General features: G+C 40.0%; 1 protein-coding gene across 6 annotated transcripts in view; it reads right to left on the reverse strand.

The window, feature by feature from the left end:
• FRY (FRY microtubule binding protein) overlaps positions 1 to 19,954 on the reverse strand; it is a 432,465-nt gene that overhangs the window by 125,661 nt on the left and 286,850 nt on the right. For all 6 annotated transcript variants that reach the window (XM_037799978.1, XM_037799979.1, XM_037799974.1 and 3 more), the window contains 6 exons: positions 17,906 to 18,009; positions 17,343 to 17,451; positions 15,672 to 15,758; positions 11,999 to 12,170; positions 10,090 to 10,222; positions 5,784 to 5,891 (listed from right to left, as the gene is read on the reverse strand). In XM_037799978.1, the coding sequence (XP_037655906.1) occupies positions 5,784 to 5,891; positions 10,090 to 10,222; positions 11,999 to 12,170; positions 15,672 to 15,758; positions 17,343 to 17,451; positions 17,906 to 18,009 (713 nt within the window). The remainder of the gene's footprint in view (positions 1 to 5,783; positions 5,892 to 10,089; positions 10,223 to 11,998; positions 12,171 to 15,671; positions 15,759 to 17,342; positions 17,452 to 17,905; positions 18,010 to 19,954) is intronic.

Consider the following 19,954-nt stretch of genomic DNA (forward strand, 5'->3'; position numbering starts at 1 on the left):
TCTTAAAACTGAGGATGGAGGGTGAGAAGAGGGCAATCACCCAGTGTCCCCCATTTCCCTCTGGGGGCTGGGCCATCACATACAGAAACCCGACCAGAAAGAAAGGACGGGTTCTTGAGCCACAAATAAACAACTGCAATTAAAATAAAGCAAAACAACTTCTGCAAGAGTGGAGCTGGAGGCAGCAAATGAAGGAGAAACGAGACTTGAACACAGCAGCTCATGAAGAAGCCTGACTACGTGCAACCAAGGCAAAACGTCCTAGAAGATGATTTGATTGCCAGGAATCTAAATCCGGCTCACGGGATACACGGTCACACAAGAATGAAGCTTTCCAGGGGGCTTAAAAAGCCTCCACAGTGACACGGCATTAGAAGTCCCCCAAAGAAACCAGTATGGCCAGCCTAAATTGCAGCTGCCCCTTCCAGGAGCTGGCGCAAGGGGCACCGAGCAGGCCTGTGCGGTTGTAATCGCTCAGCTCAGCCGGCCAACACGCTGCTGCGGTGTGCGGATGGAAACAGTCCCGCAGCCCCGTGTGGAATGATCGGGGTGGCCAAGTGGGGAGGTCACAGGACACGCGCGGATCTACAAGGTCCAATAAGCGAGGACACGCTACAAAATGGGGAAAAAACAGAACTTGAACAAAGCTACCCTCCTGGTTGGCCAGGTTGGACAAAGCACACTTAATGGGAAACACTTCTGTAGAGGCGAGCTGCAGAATCAGCTCCAATCGGCACAGGAGCTTTTAATAATGTTGTCGTAAAGAGGTGCATGAATAAAAAGGGTGATTTCAAATTCACAAACCATATCTAAACGAAAAGATCAATTAGAAGAAACATCCTCCTCTAGAAGATGGCAAGATAACAAAAGTTTATTCCGAAGACTTGTGAAACCTGTGGAGACCAGGGTTTCCAAAAGGATGAACTTGCTGACAAGTTCGATCTTGGCTATTGGGCTAGTTCACCACAAGTGGTGAGAAGTCCTTCTCTGGAGGCATTCAAGAATGATCTTCCATGTATCTTCAATGCTTTGAGCCAAAGAGCAATTGAAAATAAAGAAACAAGATGAAATGGCTTATTAAGCAATCCATGCAACTGAGAACATAGCTCTCCCTCAGCTGAAAAGTAAAAACAGAATAAATATTAAATATTTATCAGATATCACAGACCGTCGCAGCATTAAGTATGTATGACCTCAGAAATTTCCACAGTTTTTAAGGAAACAGTGCCTAGAATGTGTCAATGGTTATTTTGCACAAAACCAGTGACACATCACTTCCATTTGGCTTCAAGAACATTCTATAAATTTGGGCAACTGAATTAACCCTTCTAAAGTTCCATCTCCTAATCTGAAAAATAGGGATGAAGAGATGCCCAGCTTACCTCACCTAATGTACATGAAAACACTTTGTACAAAATGGTACACCATTTTTCAAATGCAAACATACCTAAAAATAACGACTGATAGTTGCTAAAAGCTGACTGTGTGCTAGGCGCCATGCCCAGCGACTGATACACACTATTTAATCCACTTCTCACCACCCTATGAGGTGGGTATCAGTGTATATAGCAGTCACATTTTTAAAAGGGGAGGGTAAGTGCTGAACAGCAAACCCCTGGCACATATATGGCCTTTGGGGGAGAATGTCCTTCCTTGGCCTAGGGATAGAGTAGGAAGAGTCTGGGAGGAGCGAGAGAAAAAAGATGGAGGCTGCCAAGGAAGAAAGGATGCTCCCCCTTCCACATGGGGAGCCCTCAGGGACCCAGAGTGCAGAAGGGCCGGCTCTGGCGTGGGCAGGCAGGAAGTGCCTCCAGGGATCTTATCTGGATGTCAGGAAGGCCTGGGCAGCCAGACAGCCCACAAGATGGATTCCTCACACTTAGCCTTTCTTGCTAGTTGACCGACACATACACACTCAGAAAGTTAGCAGCTTGGAGAAAGGGGTTTGCCAGCTGCATTCCACACACCACTGACAATCTGAACTTACCAATGTAAGTCAGTGGTTAGTGGCTGTGGTATTTATACATGACCGGAAATTCAGGGAAGGGGCCATAAGCCAGTTACGAGGGACACTGCTGTGCCACCCCTTACTCTGGGAACAGAGCTGGGAGGGAGGGGAGCCTGTGTGAACATCGCTTCTCTTGCCAAGTGTGAAGAAAACCAAGTTTTTCTCCAGTAAAAACGTACCATGAATGTGGCTGTGAATGCCTGAAATAAAAAGTCTCACACCTCTCTGAGGAGACCATATATTGAATCAAATTAATCCAACAGTGATTGGATCATGGGGATGTAAAGTGACTAAAGACGTCTTGTGTGGCACTTGAAAACCACGTGTCGCTACTGAATTGCTTCACGTGTGTCCTCTGACCCCCTCAAGGAGACCTGAAGGGGCTCGTTTTCTCATCGGTTAACAGCCCCCATGTGCAGGTCGTGAGCTCCTTATCTTCCCTGAGGAGAGTGGCTTCTGGCTGCTTTTGAAGAGCATGAAAAGGCCTCTTCTCAGGCTTCCCAAATAATTCCAGTCATTTTCTTAATTTCTTCCCTAAGACTTGAACTCTCAAGAGTATTTATTTGTTCTTTTCCCTAATAAAAGCAGCACCCTTGTTTTCGGCTCTGTAAGATTACATACTAATGGACGCTGCCAGCTATAAACAGCATTCCCATTCCCTCCCTGTCCGACAGAATTCCCTCCTGACCGCCGGGCATCAGGGCTGCAGATTCCTGCATCGCCGGGTAAGGCTGTTGAGGGGCTCCCAGAGGTCAGGGTATCCCACCCAGAATCACAGAAAAATCACGTTAGAGGTTGTACCAGAATGCTACGCAAAATGTAAAAATAATATTTCAGGCCTTGGCATGTTTAATCACCAAACGGAACTTTACTGAGAAGAGTGAACTTTCCCACGCTTCAATCTAACAGATAACTGTCTTTAACATTTTCCCTCCGATTCACCAAAGAGTGCACACCCCTTACCTCATTTAGTGCCCCCAAAGTCCTCTGAGGTAGGTGGTATTATTCCAGCGTTACCAAGAAGAAAGCTGGCAAGGGGTGTGTTTAAGTAATTTGTCTAGATCACACAGCTAATAAAAAGGCAAAGCAGGGATGAGAAGTTCAGGATTTCCAGATGATTCTGAAGCCAGTTTTCTTCCAAGCCTCTCCCAGGGTGGCGGCTGGTTCTCCTGGGTTCACAGGCAGGCCTCTGGCTCCGGATTCTCACGGCCACGTCCGGCCTGCTCACTTGGCAGCCCTCCTCCCCTCGTGGAAACGTGTCTCCTGGAAGCACGTCCTCTGCACTCTCACCCATGACCGCGACTGCTCCATCAGATTTCCGGGTAACCGTGGTCCTCGTCTCATCATTTTTCTTTATTCTGAATCCCTGCCTTCATCCTGTGTCCGACACAGTATCTGAGCCTCCCCCACCCTTTATTTATTATTCTTTGGAAATCCCACCCTTTGTCCTGGATCTTCTCATCATAATGGCACCACTGAGTTCTCTGGAAAACCACACCCCTTTCTACTGTGGTAACATATGTATGAAACATACACTCTTCCATTTTAACCACTTTCAAGTGTACAGTTCAGTGGCATTGGTTACATTTATAACACTGTGCTACCATCACCACGAAAACTTTTTCATCATCCCAAACAGAAACTCTGTACTCATCAGGCATTACCTCCCCATCTCCCCCTCTCCCAGCCCCTCTAAACTAGTTTCTGTCTCTATGAATTTGCTTATTCTAGCTATTTCACATAAGTGGAATCCTATAATATTTGTCTTTTTGTGGCTGGCTTATTTCATACAGTATGATGTCTTCAAAGTTCATCTCTGTTGAAGCATCTATCAGAACTTCATTCCTTTTTTAAGGCTAAATAATACTCTATTGCATGTATACACCACATTTTGTTTATCCATTCATCTTTTGAAGGGTACTTGGGTTGCTTTCACTTTTTGGATACTGTGAATAATGCTGCTATGAAAATTGGTGTACAAGTATCTGTTTAAGCCCTTGCTCTCAATGCTTTTGGGAGTATATCTAGGAGTGGAATTGCCAGGTCCTATGGGAATTTAATGCTAAAGTTTCTGAGGAACTGTCAAACTTTGGAAACTGCTTTTGGGTCCAAGTTTTTTTCCCTCTTTCCCACTGCTTCCCTACTTTCAAGAAACATGCTCTTTATTCTCCTTCTGGTTACTAGTTGCTTAAACTCTACTTCCCTCAACAAAGACCTAGCCTGTGATTTTTAAAGCTTGTTTTCTTCTTAAAAGTAGATCCTAAACATAGCATGAAAGAAAGAAGAAGGATCAGTAGTCTAGAGGTTGCTGATGAGAGCAAAAACAGGTTACAGTGATAACAGGTGGGAAAGGCCAGCAGGAGGGTTGCAGGCTTTGGTCAGAGAGAATAGTTCTTGAATTAGTGATTTCAAAAGCCACAGACCTTCAGTAAACTTCAAATTCCAGCATCGTCCTTGTGCTAGGGGTGCCTGGGAGAGGGAAGGGAATGGCTGTGTCCACATTGGGAGAGAAGAGAAATGGGCTATAAAACTAGAAGTGACCAACAGAGCAGTCCAATCTGGCTGTCCAGGACGAGAGAGAACCATAATAACCCAGAGAACAGAAGACTCCAGGGGGTTCCCAGGAGCCTTGTGGAGGCCACTCGTGACCTGTAGTTTTGTGGGATGGAGGACGGAGTTATTTCATGTGTACACTGATAGAAGGTGCTCTGAGAAGAATAGAGGATGTGGGGAGCTACGTTATACCCAGACTTGTCACCCTCCTCCAGGCTTTCCTTTATTCCACCACCATTGGGTCAGCCAGCTTAAAGTGACATTTTTATCATGTTCTTCCTCTGCTTAAAAACTTCATCAGTCCAAATGCCTCAGCTAACGGTCAAGATTAGCTGAGACTCTACAGAGTCTCCAGTCTTAGGTCTTTCTATCTTCTTTCATCTCTGGATTTCCTAGCACTTCTGTCTTTCCTGTTTTCTAAGCCGAGGAGGACTTTAGTTCTTCCTCATTCCATTCCCTCCATGCCCCCCATGTTTCCAATGGTCTTTCCTTCCAAATTGCATTTGGGCAATGATTCACTTTTTATTTCTGAACTAAAGACGTGGATAACTGTTAACCAGAGCTTCAGATCAACGTGAGATAACCAAGCTTACTAAACTACCATGGTATATTCCACTCAAAGCAAATACACTTCAGGTTCTAGTTGGACTGTGCATGTTTGTGGGGGCTGGGGTGGTAACAGATGCTTAAGTACTAAAACCAGCCTGAGGTCCCCATTAGCCACCTTGGAGGCTCCTGGGATTCTGTGGATCTCCAACTGGGGACTGGACTCTGAATTAACTCTTTTCCTGCCAGGCTCATCTCATTTCCCAGTACCACCTCTGTGTCTTTGCTCACGTCACTCTCCTTCCCTTTCTGAATTGTATGGTGGTTCTCCCAGGAGCTTTCTGTGGGCTTCCCCAGTCCACGGTAATCCCTTTCCCTGCTGAACTCAAGCATCACACATTTTGTGCCAATAATTAGCACAACTCTGGGCTTTGGGTTGTTGGTTTCCTCTTTATATGCTTATGTATTAGCCTCTAAATTGGATTTTTTAACCCCTTGACCATGTGAAAATTAAAAAAAATGTATTTCTTTATTCCTCCCTGCCTGTATAGAGTGCCTAGCCAATGCCTCATTCAGTAAACATGAATCTGTTGTTGATTATTCTATTTGTTAGGAATCATGACAAAGGATTCCAACCACTTTTGGTCATTTAAGGCCCACCACTGTTATCACCTACCTAGCCAGCAAGTCAATAAGCTCAAGTTTTGACATCCCATCGGGGAGCAGCCGAGGAATCGCAGCCACACAGGTCCTGAAAAGATCTATTTTTGGCTTTCTCTCACCCCTAGATTTAAAAACAAAGTTTAAACATAGGTCAATAGGTTATGGAAATAAAAAAAATATATATCTGTCAATCAAATCAGTGAACAAAGACTAGAATCTGTGTCTCCTGAAGCACAGGCTGTTGTTACGCCCATATCACTCTCAAATGCTTATGCTCTTTTAGCGTGGCCAGTTCTCAGAGTCCCTTTAAAAACGGAAATGTAATACAGAGGTATAAATCTGGAAGGAAAAATGCAGATATTAATAGCACTGTACCATCTGACTGCCATGTAGTTGAAACCCATGGGGTTTGGTCCTTTTGGGGCAGCGTTTAAATTATCAGATTCATAAGAATGCCTAAATGCATCAGCACGTAAGAAAAAGGTTGCAGTAGTTACCACAATCAGTATTTTAAAATGGGATTTTGACGAAGACAAAGAAAGATGCCTCTAACAGGAATGACAACTGGAAGCTTCTCTCCCTGAGGATTTATGCTTCTTCCTCTAGATCCTCATTCTATGCATTAAAAAAAATTCTTTCAAAATAAGCCTTTCATAATGACAAGTAAAATCTTGTAATGTATATAGTTGTGCATCCATTTTTTAAAAATTTGCTTTTATTGAGATATATTCACCTACCATACAATCATCCATGGTGTACAATCAGCTGTTCACAGCTGATTGTACACCACCATCATATAGTTGTACACTCGTCACCCCAATCTATTTTTTGAGCATTTTCCTTATACCACAAAAAGTAAACATAAGAAAAAATAAAAAAAGAACACCAAAATCATCCCCCCTACCCACCCTATTTTTCATTTAGTTTTTGTCCCCATTTTTCTACTTACCCATCCATACACTGGATAAAGGGAGTGTGATCCATAAGGTTTTCACAATCACACTGTCACCCCTTGTAAGCTACATTGCTTCAAGAGTCAAGGCTACTGGGTTGCAGTTTGATATTTTCAGGTATTTACTTCTAGCTATTCCAATTGTGCAATCATTTTTAATTTTAAAATTACACTGATGGGCTTGAACTCTATGGAGAATTAATCCACTCTTGGAACATAAACTGTAAACAGAATAGAAATGCAACAAGCAGAACCCGTTCTCTTTGTCATCTCAAGATCATAATCAAACAGCAGTTTTGCTCTGTGGCAATACCTTTCAGTGTGCTTTTGCAAGTTTGTTAAGAATGAATTACAAAACCGTTTATGTGAAAAATATAGCATATACAGGTTGACTTCTAAAATCACTCTACTTTTGTGGGAAATCGTAAGGTTATTTTCTCTCCTTTGCCATACTCCTTGCCCGTAAGGAGCAGTTGCACAGTGGTCTTCAACTAGCTCAAGGAAAGGAAGTCTTCAGATGACATCCTCAATAGCCCTGCGGGGAAGGGTTAGTGATGTCTCCTAATTGTTCATTTGCAACTCAGAGAGTAGCTCGCCAGGTGTTTCAACAGCTGGGGCTATTTTCATATCTGTTGGAAAACGGATGATCCTGTCTGGCCTGAAGGGTAAGGCAAACTTTGCCAGACTTCCAAACTGATAAAGCAAGCCTGGATTAGAAACTGTAATCGGTGTGTGGTTTCCTTTTACTGCAGTCCTTGTTCTCTGGGCTTTTATGGGAAGCATGTGAACCCACAAAATAACATAATTAAGAAAAAGTTATTAACAGATGTTAAAATTATTATTTTTTATTTACTTTTTTTTTTTTGCTAGCATGAATCACAAAAGAGTTGAGGAATGGAGATGGCGCAACACAGAACACTCAGTGTGCAAGTTCGTGCCCTAAGCAGGGCCTGGGAAAGTGGTGGGCCAGTCGCAAAATAGCCGCTTACAGGGTGTTTCCATTGGCTTAACGTGGGCCTCCACCCTGCTTTCCTAAATGCTTATATGATTCCCTAATGTTTCTCCTTTTTTTTAAGAAATGCAGCAATTAGTTATTTTCCACTCAGGGATCTGCCTTAAAGTCTAGCTGAAAAATATTCCTAGCCTTATTTGGAGTTTTAAGATGGCTGAACAGAAAAAGTCAAGAAGAATCTGAAAAAGTTTCAAGTGTTGGTTAAAATACAAAGGAACTATTTAAATTTATATTTATAGTTAAACCTGTACTACTGATAATAACTATTATTTCGGTCTTGACTTCTTTTTATAATGTATATTGATTATAGCTCATCTTTAAAGGTCTTTAATTTCTTCAATATTTTTTAGAGGAAACATTATGGCAGAAGTTTTAAAGACATTTCATCTATATTAAATTTACATATTCCACATATTAAATTGTAAATTGTTTCATTATATTCAAGAAGTAAGGAATAGTTCCAAAACCCAAAAGCAACAGCCTCTTCAAGAACATCAACCAGATGTGTCCCTTTTCCCATAATGTCGACACCTCTTTTCAACATGAACAGGTTAGGGTGGTCACTGCCTAGACATCCCTGAAGATCAGGAAAGTGATTAAACTAGAGAGGAAGGGGTAGCAACAGGCAAGATGAAAGCTAACAAAGGATTATGAATGTTGAATCTCTAAATAATTTTTTTCTTCTTAGTTGCTAGGGTATTAGAATAGCTAGAAGGATAGAATTGAAATGGTGGAACTGTAACCCATAACATTCTTTGCAATTTGTTCTATAGCTACTCATTAAATTATAATTAGAAAGTTATCACCTTTTTCATATATGATATATTTCACAATAAGGAAATAAACGAAACTATGGTACTGTAACTCATAACAGTTTTGGAAATTTCTATATAACTACTTGTTAAATCATACTTTGAAAAATATTACCTTTTTGCATATATGTTATATTTCACAATAAGGAAATAACTGTAACTGTAGAACTGTAACCTATAACATTCTTTGAAATTTGCTAACTACTTGTTAAATTGCACTTGGAAAGTTATCACTGCTATGTATAAATGTGATATTCTACAATAAAAAAACACTAAATGTTATTCAATGAAAAAAAAAGAAGTAAGAAATAATGAGGTTAAAGGTTTTATTGACAATCTGGCAATTTGTGAAGTAAGAACCAGAGTTTTAGATGATGTATTTACTGTTATTAGCCTTGGCCAATCTTGAGTCTGCTATCATTTTGGCAGAAAAATCTAAAGTGACATGATCTTCATATCATTTAAATCAAATGATTGGCAAACTGCAGGAAAACATGCATTGTGCAATCCCATTTTTGTAGAAAAATGTGTATGTTTACATAGATGTATATATTTGTGTTGGCATAGGAAAAAGTCTGGAAGGAATTACACTGAGCCAAGGAATGGTTGCTGACATCAAGTGGGATGTGAAGAGGAGGTTTTCATTTTAACTTCATATACTGATAAATATATATTTAAAATGATTCTGTATTTTTGAATTTTTAAAATTATGAACACTTTACTACTGTTATAAAAATAAAAGCTCACATTATGAAATTGTCTCTATAAGTAACAACCTTCAGTTTAATTCTGCTATTTGGTGCTGTATATGCTGGGTGACAAAGGAAGTTTTCCTAATTATATTTTTGGAAATTTATGACATAGCTGCCAAAAATAATTTAATCCACAACCCTACAACAAAGTCCAAACTTTCTTAAAGTGTAGAATTATAACCTAATCTTAGTTCCTGCCATAATTAATTAAAAATAATGAAGACAAGTTGTTCAAATTTCCTCTGCAAATCTCTAATTAGAAAACTAGATCTGTAGATTTTGGCTATGAACATTTGATTTCTACATTCAAAGCTACAAATGTTTCCTTGAAATACATGATAACTCTGACAGTTATGTGGAGAGTATCAAGCAGGCTTAACTCTCAGAGTTCAGGAACTGTCACTGGAAACAAGCAAACTTAAGGTTTGCAAAGACGGAATATCTGTAAATAGGTGATGTCACTCTATCCCAAAGGTTGTGATAGAGTTTGGGAACTACACATTACTTCTGAAAAATGTGGACCAGTCTATGATTTCTTGGGCCCCATTTTTTACCTTCCTGGTCTATTGATACTTGAGATTTAGCCAAAGTAGATCAATCTCAAGTTTGACCTCATTTTTATAGTTAGCCAAATACTGTCAAAGTATTTCTACCATCTTTAACACTTCTTAGAATATAGATTCTAAGAGGATGCAAACAAAATACAATATAAGTGGGAAGAATAAATGAGAAGACTCTGTGCTACAGTCTTTTGGTTAATTCTTTGTAAACCTATTCTCATTAATACTCACGTGATCATGTCTTCCGGTTCTTTGTTTAACATCTGGACATTGGTCAGCATCATGCACCTTCCTACTTCTTTATCAAGGTGTCTTAAAATGTTGTCCACAGCTTTTCGTACTTGAGAGTAATATAATGACATACCTGGAAAACATGCATTATAATTACACCTTTGACTAAATCTACCAAAGGATGACATCCCATTTCTTAGACTCTTTTTGGTAGGAACATATATACAATCCAAAATTTCCCATTTTAACCACTTTCAAGTGTGCAATTCAGTGGTGTTAATTATATTCACATGGGGCAACCATCACCAACATCTATCACGCCAACTTTTCCATCACTTCAAACAGATACTCTGCACCCATCGAACAATAACTCCCCCTTCTCTCACCCTCTGGTCCCTGGTGGCCTGTAATCTACTCTGTCTCTATGAATTTGCTTATTCTAGGTATTTCATGTAAGCAAGATCATACGATAATTGTCTTCTGGTGTCTGGCTTACTTCACTCAACCTGATGTCTTCAGGGTTCACCCATGTCATAGCATGGATCAGAACTTCCTTCCTTTCTATGGCTGAATGTTTTTGTTTGTCCTCTGTGGCAGTTTTTTACTGAAAACTTTCTATGGGTCAATGACATCCTTGAGCCAAGGGCCTGAATCTGAGTCAACTTCTTTCTCTGTGGCTCTTGTCATCGTGCCCTGCATTTAGCATGTGTTCCACAAATAATCATTTAAAAACAATTAACCACAATTCAGATATTCAAAGGAAAAAATTTATAGAAGAGTTAAAGTAAACAGGAAGTAGTAATTTTCATTTTAGAATATTTAACTTCCTAGATAACATAAGAAACTTCACCATCGTTGGTGATCATGTGAATAAAGAATAATTCTCATTTTGGGTTAGGATTTTAGTAACTTTATATTATTCTCGGAAATACATGTGTGGTTTTTTTAGTGAAATAAACAAAAATAACTTCACATTATAACTTTTAATGTGAAGCAAAAATGTATTTTAGCTATATTATTTTTACTACTCTCATTAGATATAGTGTCAATGTCCTACGTGCAAGAAAATATGAATAGCATGCATATTTTATATATGTATATGTATTTTATATATAGTAGGTAAATAAAAAACAAACAGCTTTGTATTTCAGATTTGTACTTTAATAAAATAATTACTAATAGTTATTTCTCATGCATTAAATCTTTTTCAAATCACCTAAGGTTTGCGTAACTAAAGATAAATATTTAAAAGCAAAAAGGTTCCTCATGTTTCTTTCATGTCTTTGGAATCCAGGAACTATGTTAACAAAGTTTGTATCTGATTTTTAAATTCTAGTACTTAGTAGAAATAAATAAATGCAAGAAAAAATCATCCCTTTAGATTACTAGAGACAGATTCAAAAAAATCTCATGTAGACTAAATTCAGGATATATTTGGCTTGCTGTGGGTGTGGGGATATTTAAAATGTAGACTAGACTAATTTTACTGAAAAAAAGGAAGGAAATGAACTTTAAAACTGAGTGGATGAATGAATGAATCAGTGAAAGACTATATATATTTAATATCACACACACACGCGGGTTTGTTTGATAAACAGTATTATCTACCAAACTACACAGATGTCTGGGAAATCAACTGTAAAATGCAGACAATCAATAGTAGAGGATAGAAAAGACCACAGACAAAAATCTAACATTTCAACAGCAAAATATTTACCAGGAAGTTCCACAAGGTTTAAAGGGCAGTAAAACAAAACACAGCAAGAATCAGTCAAAAGCATTCATGTTGGAATGTCGCCTCAGCTGCTTTTATAAAAGTTGTTCTAAAAGTGCATCTCGTTAAGGATCAGTATCTCCCGCTCATTTTCAAGGCTTCACAGGGCCCGGCTCTCACACCTTTGAAACCCACCTATCATTTTGGCTTCCTCTTCAGTTAGAGTTTTGCTCAAATATGTTTTCTTGACTCTCAGGGTGTTTCCTGAAGGGAGCACAGCTCCTGTGACGGGCATGGGGGGCTCGCCGTCCCTCTGCTGCAAGCTGTCGGCGATCACCAAGAAGGCCCGGAGACCAATGTTCATTCTCTGTGGGAGACAGGATGTCACAGTAAAAACAAAGACCCAGTTATTTCAGTGGGATTAAAACATCAGTCTCTTGGACAACTTCAGCTTGGCTCGCCTTCTAGATCAGCAAGGGAAAGGAATACAAAGAGACAAGAGTATGGGGAAATTTATGAAAATAAAATTAGGTTTCTGTCACTGTTTGATGCTGCATCCCAAGAAAGCAACTGGGGTGGTTCTGCCATGTTTGGAGGGTACGTTTTCCTGGGGGCACCTGGAAGGGCCATCCTCTGAAACAGGTGCAACTAAGGCAGCCTGAGGGAAAAAAGTCATGTATATGACAAATGATGTTATATATCTTTTCATATGCTTATTGACTGTTTGTTTCTCTTCTTTGGTGAAGAAGCTGTTCACTTAGTCCAATAAATTGGGTTATTTATTTTCTTACTGAGTTATGAGAGTTCTTCATATATTCTGGATGGAAGTATGTTTTCAGATATGTATTTTGCAAATATTTTCTCCCACTCTGTGGCTCTTCACTTTCTTAACAGTGTTTTCTCAAAGATCACACATTTTCAATTTTGATTTTATTTCGCAGTCCAATTCATCAATTTTTAAATTTTTTGACTTATGCTTTTTGTGTCCTATTTAAGAAACTTTTGCCCGCTTCAAGGTAAAAAAAAAAAATCATTTTTCTTATTTTTTTTTCTAGAAGATTTATAGTGGTGGGCTTTAGTTAAGTTTGCAATTCATTTTGAGTTCATTTTTGCATACAGAGGGAGTTATGGACCAAGGTTCATTATTTTGCATATAGATGTCCAATTGTTTAGCACCATTTCTTGGAAAGATTATCCTTTATCCACTGAATTAACTTGGCACTGTTGTTGAAAATCAATTAACCATATGTGAGTGGGCCTATTTCTGGATTCTCCATTCTGTTCCACTGGTTTTTAGGTTAATCCTTCCACCAATACTACGTTGCCTTGATTACTGCAGCTGTACAGTAAGTCTTAAAATTAGGGTGTGCTAGTTCTCCAACTTTATTTTTCTTTTTAAAAATTGTGTTGGCTATTCTAGTTCCTTGGATTTTCAGTGTAGATTTTAAAATTGGCTTGCTGATTTCTATAGAAAGACCTACAGAGCTTTGGACTGGGGTTATATTTAATCTATATTGACCAATTTGGGGAAAACTGACCTCTTAACAATATTGAGTCTTCCAATCCACAAACTCACTATTTCTCCACTTATTTGAGTCTTCTTTGATTTCTGTCATAAATGTTTCACATACATTTGGTTATCCTTACCACTATGTATTTCAAGATTTCCATTGCTATGGTAAAAGGTATTTTTTTTTAAATTTCAGTTTTCATTTGTTCATTAGTAGAATATGGAAATACATCGATTTTACATATTTATCTTGTATCCTGCAAACCTCCTAAAATCATTTATCAGTTCTCACAGGTTTTCTACAGATTCTTTGGAGTTTTCTACAGACAATCCTTTTGTCTGCAAGCGAAGCAGTTTTATTTCTTCCTTTCCAATCTGTATGTCTTTTATTTCTTTTTCTTGCCTTCTTGCACTGGGTAGGACCTCAAGTTCCATGTTATTTTAGATCAGAGAAAACAATTTGAGAAATAGATGACCAAGAATCTCCTTACAGAAGGGCAAGCTCTTACGATGATGAGGGTGTACACAGGATATTATCTAAGTCTTACCTAAAACAAGGTGATTATCTGGAAGTCACCTAAGTATTGAGCGGTGGCACAAGGCAGACTTTGTAGTATTACGATAACCTTTTAGATCTCTGGGCCTTGTCCACAAGCTCCTTCCCCCAAACCATTCTTTAAGACCCAATCTGTATTTGCTTCCTGAGAGGCTGCACCCCCATCTGATCTGCACCCACACCCTGATCTACACCCACATCTGATCTGCACCCACATCTGTTCTTCATTGGTCAAATGTCTGACATCTGCTCATAGACTATTCTCATCCTTGGCCTGCTTTGGTGCCTGGGTATGTCTTTGGGCGTATAATCACAAACTACTGACAAATAAATTCTTCCATAACCCTATAAGATCAAGACAAATGGAAGAAGATACCCAATTTTCTCCTATTTTTGTCAGAAATACCCAAATATCTCCTCCAATTTTTAAAAACACAAATACAACTGCTCTGCACAGAAAGGTTACCTAATGAATCATTGACTGAATGAGGAGTTTGGGGGACGAGTCAAGGATAAAATTTTAGACAGTGATAATGATGGTAGTAGCTGTCAACATGTTCTTTTCAGATGAATAACCTGGGTAATTCTGAGAATTAACTGTTAATGATGCTACAGCCATGACTATTGAGAAGTGAAAAATAGTGTGACACCCTCCCCAGGACGGGAAGACCCTCTGCACAACCGGCCCCTGGTAAAAGGCCCTGGTAACTTGCACTGGCTTGGGCCCCTCCTGGTGACCCCTTACCCCTGGCCGCAGCCGTTCCAGAAGCCTCCACGGTCATGAGACACCAGATAGAGACTAGTCACGTGACAGGTGTGGCGGCAAGAAACGGTGAGCCCAGGGTTCCCTCTGCTACTAACAAGTTGCCTGTGGTGAGCCTCTGTTTTCTGGGCTTCCCGCCTCCCTAATGGAATGAAGGAGCCAGATTATATTATAATGAGGAACAATCTCTTTTACTTTGTAATTTTTATGGTGTGGGATTTATTCCATATCTGTTTGCTTAAGAGTTTGTAATGTAGTCTTCCCAATATCACAATTACTCTGTTTGATAGGTCAGGCCAATATTTTGCCATTTTGCTGGTGTTCAGAAGTCAATGTCACATAGCTAGTAAGAGTGGCAGGGTCTGCGGCAACTGAAAATCCAGCTCTGCTGACTTGCGTCCAGCGTTCTTTCTACAATCCCAAGGGAAAGTTCTGCAGAGAGGCAGTGGCAGGCATGTTTTTATTGGCTGATGGTGTTTTTCAAAAATTTGAAATTGAATCTGCTTTTCATTTGCATCGTGCTACCCCCCCCATTCCATATTGCATATAATGCCTGTTATATACATATCTATTCATTTCCATGATCTGCCTGGCTCTTGAGTTGGGATCCTGCCACAGAAACCTATGTGCATGTATAATTTCACTATGTTTTCATATACAGGTGCCTATTCTTCTCTGTTTCATCACTTCTCAATACCAACCTTGCTAATCTGCACCAAAATAGTTATATTTAAATGTGCTGAGTTTTCTTAAATAAAACAACCTGACTGGTAGTGACAGATGATCTTTTTGGACAAGAAATACACTATTATAAAGGGACAGAAATGGTAGCACATCTACCTTTTGTTATTCTAAGTCTAGTCATCCAAAATTTCACTTCTGAAATTCCATTATCTGTACTAGTTAGTCAAATACATGGGACACGAACAAAGAGAAGAAGTATCAGAGAAGACATCTTGCAACCCACTCCCCAAAGTCTCAAAGTTACAGCCAGGTGAAAAGCTGCTGCGTTAGAAGTACATAAAATGGCCTTTCATACCTCTGGGTTGAGGCTGAAAGCTTTTGCTGGTTTCCCCACACAAAGAAAATCAAAAATGATTTCTTTCATCGCAAAATCTAAACGTTCCTGTAGTGAAAACAAGAAAACAAAACAAAGCATTAAAATACTAATTCAACATGAAATGGTTGCTTTGGTCATATGCACAAATAGGGGAACGCTAAAGGAAGAGGGGTACGGATACATTTTCTGGGTCACGGAGAATCCCTGAAGGCCATGCCCCTCAGGACCTGTGGTGGAGCTGAAATGTCTTTCTGCAGAAATGTCTTTGTCATTTAAGACGTAATTAGCCCCTAAAGCAGTGAATGGCTAAAGACAAACAAAAAACACCTGGCATGTCTTGTTCATAAATCTAAACTCTGCATGTATGTACTGCAAATGCTGGTAACTTCTTGAAACTCAGTTTAAAATGTATTTTTAAAAATACTATTGCAAAATGACCATTTTCCTCTGTTCTGTAACACTGAGAATCCTTTTGCTCATAACAAACAATTCTGAAAATGAGATGAAAAATCAACAAACAAGACATATTAAGGTTTTCAAAAATGAGAATGTTTAAGCAAGATTCTAATAATATGAGACAGTGGCTACCAAGAAATGATTGGCTAATGCTATGTAACATATTCCGGAATAATCAAAGCCCATTCTTAACCACCTGATAACTACATGTACAAAAGTTACATCAATTCACCTGCCTATGAAGCAAGTAATGTCCTATTCCTAAGTACAAATATTAAAAAGGCATTTCATTGTACCAAACACACAAAGAGATATCATATATTGAAGTCATCTGTTAAATAATGGAAACTTGCATCTTTAAATCACTTGTACTTCAACAGTATTTCCATGCATTATTATTTCACTTTAGCTCTACAACATTCTGAGGTATGCTGGGCAAGCATTTTCATTCTCATTTTACAGATCAAGCAACTGAGAAAAAAGACGTTTTCAGACTTGCTTAAAGTTACAGAGCTGCCTCGTGGCAGAGAGAGGCTGGACTGGACAAAATGGCCTCTCCACTCTCCTCTGAAAATCACAAGTTGGGGTCAACCATTCACTCACAAAGTGCTTTGAAAGTACAAATCTTGGGTCTAAAAAAATCAAATGCACACTAAACTACACTTAGTGTTATTAGACTAGTTTTTAAGTAAATTAATATGTGTAAAGTGTTTACAACAGTTCTTGGCAAGGAGTAAGTTCTTGATAAAAACTAATACTCATTAATAGTATTCTTTTTCACAGGGTGAAAGAGCATATTATTCCTCAAATTTCACTAGATTATATTCTCCCGGTCTCTTTCAAACTTTGCCTCCTCTTTACTTGCCGAATCTAAGGCAGAGAACTGGGGGGAAAAGAGGCACTAAGAGTTGAGAGGGTCGTTACCTAATGGGCTTTATCGCCGCAGATAAATCACAAATGACTTTCAGTTTCATCATTTTTTCAAATGCCGAAAATATATGACTCACCCACATCACAATTTGTTTTGAAGCAAAAAAATAAGATGTGTGAAAATACTTTCAAAATCTTTCTGAAAAGTCTATACATGTAAGATATTTATTATTTTAGACTTTTTGCTTCTTAGTATTTCATAAGAAGGAGCTGGCTACACAGCAGCAATTAGAAGACTCTCACTGCCAGAGGCTTCTCCATTACCTGGGCAATGAACTGGATGATTTTCACAAAGATGTTCAGGGGCATATCCCTTGGCACCACACCGCGGGACCCTTTGGGGAAAAGTGTTGTGATGATGGTTATAAGTCGGCTGAAAGATAAGGGGAAAAAGAGAAAACAAGCAAGATTGGCTGAGCTCCAGTTCCTTAAGAGAAAATGTCAGATGTTTCATCTTATCTAAGCATCAGGGAGGATTCAGAAAAAGAAAAACAAGCCACCTCACCCCTTTGCCATTAGCGTAATTACTCTGAAAATTTTTTCTGGAAAACTAAGGGCAGCTGGGAAACGACGGCTGTTTCCTGTGTCACAGTGACAAATGCAGTCCTTGACGCGGAACTCGTGGGTCCTGACAGAGGCTGTTGTGCCTGTACTATCTGCTCAGGCCCAAGGGCAGCCTGAAAATGTTCTCAGGATTTAGATCATTTGGAAACGGTCAGCCTCAAACAGTTTCTCATGGAGTTAGCACAGGCAGCAATAAAAAGAAAACACCCTCTGCACTGGCCGGGTCCTGTGGTCGCCGCCGTTGACCCAAGCTAACTCCTTACCTCTGAGTCGCCGTGTTGCTTTCACATTTAATTCGAATCATATACACCCAAAGTAATCTGTACAGAGATTCCAGTGCAACTCGGGCCATCTTGGGGTCTTTATTCTGCAACAAAAACCAAATGTAAGCTCTCCAATTCAGTGGTAATGGATGGTGACTGTTCTGAGAACCTGGAAATGGGGGGCCAAGGAGGGGCAGGTGCCTGCAGCTCACGCTGCATCCTCTCCCTGCCAGCCCAGGGAATGCACATCCCCTGGTGCCAAGAGGAGAACCAATCTGTTCTTTCTACTGTGATTATGTCCTTTGAAACATTCTTATCACTTTGACTCACCACTGAATCACCCTTGTACATTTATTGAGTGCCTAATGGATACATGACACTGTGTAGAATTGGGGATACAGAGAGATAAAAGATGATCCCTTCCCTTATATGTTCACCATCTATGGGGTTCGGGTGCCAGACAATCAGCAATCAACTTGAAGACAGTAGGACAAACTGGTAGGGACAGAAGGTAGGGACAGAAAGAGGGGCAACCTATGGCCAGCCCCAGGAATGGGGTCAGGAAAGGTTTCCAGGTGCAGATGACAACTCAGGAACTTTAAATTCATTCGCTTAACAAATATTCATTCACTTGACAAATATTTGTGTGCCTATTTTGTGTGAAGCACTGCTTGGCACTAAAACCTTTGAAAGGTGTTGAGAAAAAGAAGGGGGAGGGAAAATTCTTCAGGCAGAGACAGTCACACCCAGGAAAGAGCACTGGCCACGAGGGGCCATGCCTGTCTCAGAGCCTGGGAACAGCTGGTAGGTTGGCGTGAGGAATGAATGAGGCCCGAGAGGAAGGTGGAGGGCCTGTGAAGGCTTTACATGGCTTCTGGTCATGACGACAACAGGGAGCCACTGAGACTGAGCTCCTGTGTATGAAGCCCTCTGTCTGCAGGGGATGGAGTCGAGGCAGGGGACCTGCTGGGGTGCAGTTGTGGCCTCCAGGTAATGCCAAGTCAGGCCAGAGAGAAGGGCATGGCTGTCACCATCAGATGGACAGCTCCTTCATTCCTTCACTTCTGACTCTCGCTCCATCTTTTCAACCTGATTCTAAAGAATTTATCCACAAAATGTCTCTTCAGTTTTATGCCTTCTCCATGCCTACTTCCTCAGCGACAGCTCAGGCTTTCAGCACTATCTCCTGGGTTGTTGCAGTAAACTCATCAGTCTCCTTAATGGGGTCCCCCTCCACTGTCCCAACTTACACCAGTTATAATCCTCCCTATTTAAAGATCATTCATTGGGCGGTTTCCCTGATGCTTCGGGGCTCAGGGTAAACTTTCTTGACATAACTGGCCATTCACAATCTGGCTCTAACTCTACCTTTTCTGCCTCCCATCCTGTTGTCCTCCTACAAGTTCCAGAAACTCTGACTCATTCTATTTCCATGTCAGACCCCACCCCCCTTTCCTACCAGGTGACACCTACTCATTCTTTACCGTCCACTTGGATGTCCCCTCCTTCCTGCATCCTTCTCTGTTCCTCCCTGATGTTCTGAACCTCTTCTTATTAAAACCATTCCCTCCTGCGTGTCCTCTGACCCTCATCCACACCTCCACGGTAGCCTTTCAACTCTTTACGTAGGGTTTCTTGTTTAGACATCAGCCCCCACATAAATGGTGGGTCCTCAGAAGGGAGGGGGCAAAACTTATTTTTCCCTGACATCTGTTACAGCTCCTGGCATTTGGCAGGGGATCATTAACAGTTTGCCAAACAGTCTTTAAATGATGGTCTTGACCTTCTTATAGGTCTTTTGCTTTTATATTACATCTCTTCCTCTATTTATTTATTTATCTTTTTATAACTGTTTTAGCTGTTTTCTTCTTAGGGCACTGATTTCTGTAGACTTAACAACTGTTAAGAAATAATCGGGGATAAAGCTTACTTTTAAACTATTTACTGAAAAAAGAAGAACCAAGCAAATGAACTCTATGGAAAAGACTACAAGGAGTAGATTTTAGATTTAAGAAATACGGATTTCTTATGTCTATGTTGTCATAAAAC

The sequence above is a fragment of the Choloepus didactylus genome, chromosome 12, assembly GCF_015220235.1.
Source record: "Choloepus didactylus isolate mChoDid1 chromosome 12, mChoDid1.pri, whole genome shotgun sequence".
In the NCBI taxonomy this organism is placed as follows: domain Eukaryota; kingdom Metazoa; phylum Chordata; class Mammalia; order Pilosa; family Megalonychidae; genus Choloepus; species Choloepus didactylus.